Source organism: Ochotona princeps, chromosome 2, assembly GCF_030435755.1.
Source record: "Ochotona princeps isolate mOchPri1 chromosome 2, mOchPri1.hap1, whole genome shotgun sequence".
Lineage (NCBI taxonomy): Eukaryota > Metazoa > Chordata > Mammalia > Lagomorpha > Ochotonidae > Ochotona > Ochotona princeps.
In genome coordinates, this window is record NC_080833.1 from 127,874,864 (window position 1) to 127,881,071 (window position 6,208).

The window sequence follows — 6,208 nt, forward strand, 5'->3', positions numbered from 1 at the left end:
ATGTAACAAGCCCAGATGGTCTATGTGAAAGATCTGCCCACAGTGTGACAGCTCCAAATGGGCGATGCAAAACCCCTGCAGTGTGGTGTGGCAGGCATGGACAGTGCCTGCCTAAGGCCCTGGCATATGCCACCATTCAGGTCATGCTGCACCACTCAAGCCTTTTTCTGTGAACTGCCATACCTGCCTTCTGTGCACCATCATGTTCCCCTCTTCGCTTCAGTGTAGAGGAAACCATAAGCTTGGCAATGTTGCAAATTCAGAACCAACCTCAACTGGACGTTGATTGCAGCCTGCCTTTCAGCAGTGATATTTAGGTAATTATCTCATAATAAAATTTCTGTGGTTGGCACTTTCATCTCCATCATGCCCTTGATGTCCTTATACTTTAGGGAGTTCAAGAAATGGCACAGGGCCTAGCTTGATGGCCTAGCAGCTAACATCTCACCTTGAACACACCGGGATCCCATATGCATGCCGATTCTAATCCTGGCGCCCTGTTTCCTATCCAGTTCCCTGCATGTAGCCTAGAAAGTTAGTTTTGATGGCTCAAGCACTTGGGAGCCGGCACCTGTGTGGGAGACCCAGAAGGGCATCTGGGCTCCTAGCTTTGGATCGGTGCAGCTCCAGCAGTTGCGGCTGCTTGGGGAGTGAATCAATGGACGGAAGATCTTCCTCTCTGTCTCTTCTCTCTGTATATCTGACTCTCCAATAAAAATAAATGAATCTTTAAAAATGTATCCTTTCTATCCTGCAATCAACAGTAGACTGTGAGTGAATGTGTAGCCTCTGCCAGGGAGGTTTCTGTATACAGCCATATCATGGGAGGAAAGGAAATGGAGATAGCACCACAAATCCCTAACACAATAAAAATAAATAAATCTTTTTAAAAAAGAAAGGGCACAGAAATGGATGGTACTTAAGCCTCAACCAAAAACTCCACAGTCCTCAGCTATTCAACTAAAACACACACTAGAATGCCAGTCCTAATATGTTGGTGTTTCTTTCTTATCTGTTCTCTGTTATCAGAATCAGTTTTTTTCTGGACAGGAAAAAATAATTCCACAAACCATAAGTGACATCCAAAATGTTACATGTTCCTTACTGAATAGTAAATGCATCATATATTATCTCACTCAACTAATACCCTGATAGTTTATTTTATGATTCATTTTGGTTGTACCAGAAAAGCTAACCACTAATGGCTTAAGTAATTGAGTTGTTTATTAGATGCTAGCAGTTAAGCCCTTTGAGTATAACTGTATCCTAGGTCACACATTTAACATTACCTGGTTGCAAGTTCTTCATTACCTCATGACCGGTGGACTTTTAATGTGCATTTAACGTATGAGGAAAGTGAGGAGAGAAAAAGCACAAAGAAAATTTCTTTATTCTGTTTCTAATTCTTGCAGAGCAATTATCAGGAATCAGTTGTCAACAGTGATCAGTGTAACTCCATAGTTACCAGTATGAATCTTGGGAATAGGGACAACGAGAAAAGCAGAATTCTACAAATAAGCTGTTTTTCTTTTTTTTTAAGAGCTTCAGACTTACAGACAGCTTGTAATGATAGTACAGAGAGCTCTCAAACACCACATTGCCAGGCTGCCTCTCATATTAGAATGGTACATTGATTAGAATTAATGATCCAGTGCTAATGATGTCAAGTACTGACTCCAGTTCCCATATTTACCCATAATGTGTTGTTGCTTTTCCAAGATTGCATTTGAGTTATGTAATTACAAAAATTTGTCATGTCTCCTTAGATCCTTCTGGGCCAGGATGCTTTTATTCTTTTTTATTCTTTGTCTGCATGACAACTGGCTAGATACTTTGTAGAGTGTTCCAGAATGGAATCTGAAGTCATTACCAGACTGGGATTATAGTCTATGAGAAGAACATCACAGGCTGAAATGACACTCTTATGACATAATGTTATAATTTTAAAGATATGTAATTTATTGGCTAAATGTAGGTTGTACAAAGTGACTTTACTCCAAGTAATTTAATGTGGGAAAGGTAGGAGGAGACAACCACATTGCGGATGCTTGTGCTGGCCTTGTTGCATCAGGTGGCCAGTGTCCACATCAGCAGTCACACACCATCTGGACAGCATCTAGCCTTCAGGCAACATAGTTCAGGGAAGTACTGACCATTGTGAAGTCCTCTGCAAAGTTCCCAACTCAGCTTAAATACATAGGAATATCAGAAACTTCCTGGTCCAATGATAAACCTTGCTATGACTCTCCAGAACTGTGAAGGTTGTTAAAACAAGGAAAGCCTGTGAAACAGTGCTGCCCAAGAGTAAGCAGGAGTGACAAGATTAGTAAATGTCAAGTGCATCAAAGATTGGATCATGAGATAGAACTAACAAAATCTGTACTTGCACGTACATGTGTTATAGTGGTGTCTCTATATCAATTCATCAACCATGACACATATTACATAATAGTGTAAGAAATAGTAGTTTGCACACATTACATGATGAGAAAGAACACATGAAATTCCTCTATATTGATCTTGATTTGTAAATATAAAGTTTTACTGGACAACTAAGCCTAGTTTTTTGTAAAATAGATAATTTTGAAATAATCAGAATTTTTTTGCTGTTTGGATAAGAAACATAGTCAACTTAGAAAAAGTATCTGGGTGAAGATATAAATGATTCACACTACTGAAATTAATAAGCTAAATATATGTCTTAAAGAGAGAAAAACCAAACCCTGTAATAGAAAAGAAGCAATTACAATGCAGAAGAAATGAGAGGAGGAGACACACAAGGAGTAATTTCCCATCCACTGGTTTACTTCCCCTGATGGCTGCAAGAGCCAGAGCCAAACCAATCCAAAGCTGGAGTCCGGAACTTCTTCTGGGTCTCCATCAAGAGTTCAGGGGCCTGGCCCAGTGCAGTAGCTCAGTGGCAAAAGTCCTTGCCTTGCTGCATGCACTGGGATCCCATATGGGCGCTGGTTCTAATCCCAGTGGTCCTGTTTCCCATCCAGCTTCCTGCCACTTGGGGAGTGAAACACTGGATGAAAGATCTTCCTCTCTGTCTCTCCTCCTCTCTGTATATCTGACTTTGTAATAAAAAATAGATCTTTAAACATAAAAAGGAGAGTTCAGGGGCCTAAGGACTTGAGTCATCTTCCACTGCTCTCCCAGGTCATAAGCAGGGAACTGGAGCGGAAGTGAGGCAGCCAGGACTTGAACTAATGTCCATGTGGATGGCTGTGCTGCAGGCAGGCAATTAGGGCACTTTGCTGCTGCACAATGTCCCCACACACCCGCTCCCCACCACACACACATTTTAACTGGAAAGCTGGTTCTGTTAGCTGAGTCTGGGTCTTGCTCTGTGTGTTATGATTTTAAAAAAAGAAAGAAAGGGAGACTTCCTGTGTGGTAGGCAAAACGATGCTGCTGGCTCTGAGGCGGTGTGCATTCTGTGTGTATTTCAATTCCTAAGCTGGGTTGATTAAGGTCTTACCTGCTCTCACAGGTGGCTTTTTCTTCTGTCTCCAGCATGGCTGTGCACAGTGTATGTGCCACAGGCTACTGCGGTTTTAAATTGTCTCTTAGTATCAAGTTCCTGGAGTTTGACTTTTCACGCCCTGACCTGTCCAAGAGTTCTGGGGCTGAGGGAGCAGAGAGGCAAAGGAGCAGCCGACAGGGCTTCAGGAGGTCTTCTTGGCCCTTTGTGTGCCCCCATGGGGAGCTCCATAAGAACCATCCCCTCTCCTTATCCCAGCTTGCTCCCTGAAAATGCCATGTGGCTCTGTCAGTTAGCTCTGGGCAGGAAGTCACTGCTGGACAATGGACAGCGGCCGCACAGCCCCAGGGGACCAGAGCCAGAGTTGATTTAGAGGCCACAGGAGCGCCATTAGCTGTCTCCGTCTGATCTCTTCCCCCTTCTTGTTTCCTCCCTGACCTCTGTGCATTCCTGTTCCTCCTCTGTGCCCCTGGCTCCCGTGGAACCTCTGTGGCTTGTCCTCCAGGCACCCGGCTGGACCTTGCCAGTCACACCGATACCGCCTTGCATAGGATGCACATTGCATCTTGCTCCTCCTAGAGTCCCCAGGAGCCGACACAATGCGTGGTATGTTTGGAAATCTTCCATTATGCTTTAGAATGAGTTCAGTTCTCCTTCCCTGTGTCCATTTCTCTTCTCTTGTCCCCCATTCTGGCCACACCAAGCCTTGGCCTGGTCAAGCACTTGCAAGTGCCAGGGTCCAACCAGGGCCTCTGCCTGGCAAAATGCTGCTCCCAGTGGCTGTGGCTACCTCATCAGCAGGTGTTAGTTTCTCCAGCAGGCCTCCAACAGGCCTCCAGCAGGCCTCCCTTCATCACCCCACCCCACCACTCTTCATCCGTGTTGCGGTCACAGCGTTAACACTCTATTGCTGCTGGGGGTTAAAGCTCCAGGAGGGCTCCAGGGGCGGGAACCCTGAGAATGAGTGAGAATGTGTACTCAGGAGGCCACCGGCCTTTGCACCTGTCCTCACCCAGCCTCCCCTCCCTGGTCCCGGTCTGCGGAGTGGATGATGATGGGCCCGAGCACTGGCCAGGCTGGAAGCAGGCTCAGCCAAGAGCCTCACCACTGTGTGTGTGACATCCCTGGGGGAGACAACAGCACTCATACCCTGCCAAGCCTCAGCTCAGTGGTGAAGATATGAGGGTACAGCATCTCCCATGAAGCAGAGCGCCAGTGCCTGGGGGAGTTGGTGCAGACACGGAGTCTGCAGGTCTGTTAAACTGCCTGGACACCTTGGCTGCCCAGAGCACCTTCCTCTGTGTCAGCAACAGCAGCAGCATGGGGAGGGGGGACTTCTGTGAGAGGTGGGACTGCCACTGGGGCTCTTGTTCTAATCAGTCAGCCCCAGGGAGTCTTGGGGGCAAGCCCTGGGGCACGGGGAGCCAGCCCTGTACCCCTCTTTCTCATACTCACTCTCATCCCTGCATCTCACGCTGTTTTATTCTCTCCATGTGCAAATGGGCCTTCTCTGCTGTCTCATCCACCTGGCAAAGGACACCTGCTTCCCTGCCCCCACACACGTGCCCACCATGCCCCAGCCACATCGGGGAGAAAGTGGACCCAGTGATCGAGCAAGCGTCCAAAGAGAGTGGGCTGGACATTGACGATGTGCGTGGCAACCTGCCCCAGGACCTCAGCGTTTGGATCGACCCGTTCGAGGTGTCCTACCAGATCGGGGAGAAGGGACCCGTGAAGGTGCTATATGTGGATGATAATAATGAAAATGGATGTGAGCTGGATAAGGAGATCAAAAACAGCTTTAACCCAGAGGCCCAGGTGTTCATGCCCATCAGTGACCCCACCTCCTCGGTGTCCAGCTCCCCGTCGCCTCCCTTTGGCCACTCTGCCGCCGTGAGCCCTACCTTCATGCCCCGGTCCACCCAGCCTCTGACCTTTACCACTGCCACTTTCGCCGCCACCAAGTTCGGCTCCACCAAAATGAAGAACAGCGGGCGCAGCAGCAAGGTGGCCCGCACTTCTCCCATCCACCTCGGCGTGAACGTGAACGTGAGCGACCTCCTCAAGCAGAAAGCCATCTCCTCCTCAGCACACTCTCTGTACGGGCTGGGCCTGGGCAGCCAGCAGCAGCCGCCACAGCAGCCCGCCCAGCCGCCGCCCCCGCTGCCACCCCAGCAGCACCCGCCGCAGAAAACCTCTGCGCTTTCTCCTAACGCCAAGGAATTTATTTTTCCCAATATGCAGGGTCAAAGTAGTAGTCCCAATGGAATGTTCCCAGGTGACAGCTCCCTTAACCTCAGCCCTCTCCAGTACAGCAATGCCTTTGATGTGTTTGCAGCCTATGGAGGCCTCAACGAGAAGTCTTTTGTAGATGGCTTGAATTTTAGCTTAAATAACATGCAGTATTCTAACCAGCAATTCCAGCCTGTTATGGCTAACTAAACAAAAAATCCAGAGGAAAAAAAAAGTGTATCGTACAAATTAAAATGCTCGGGCCCAAGGGGGTATTTTTTTCTCACCTCCTTGAGATTTTTTTTTTAAGCTTCTAGTGAAGATACATTCAAGCTTGGTTACGAAAATAAAACATGCATCATTTTTCATTTGCCAACCAAGCACAGAGTTATTTTATACTGACTGTATATTTTAAAGTATACTCTCAAATATGGCCTCTGACAGTATTTAAGATATAGCAAGGACGTGGCTGATTTTTTTTTTTATAAA

General features: G+C 47.1%; 1 protein-coding gene across 1 annotated transcript; it reads left to right on the forward strand.

The window, feature by feature from the left end:
• Window positions 1-5,068: 5,068 nt before the first annotated feature.
• LOC131479620 (protein Tob1-like) lies at window positions 5,069-5,930 on the forward strand. Its single transcript, XM_058660973.1, has one exon. The coding sequence runs from the start codon at window positions 5,312-5,314 to the stop codon at window positions 5,927-5,929; it is 618 nt and encodes a 205-aa protein (XP_058516956.1). The 5' UTR covers window positions 5,069-5,311; the 3' UTR covers window position 5,930.
• Window positions 5,931-6,208: the final 278 nt, after the last annotated feature.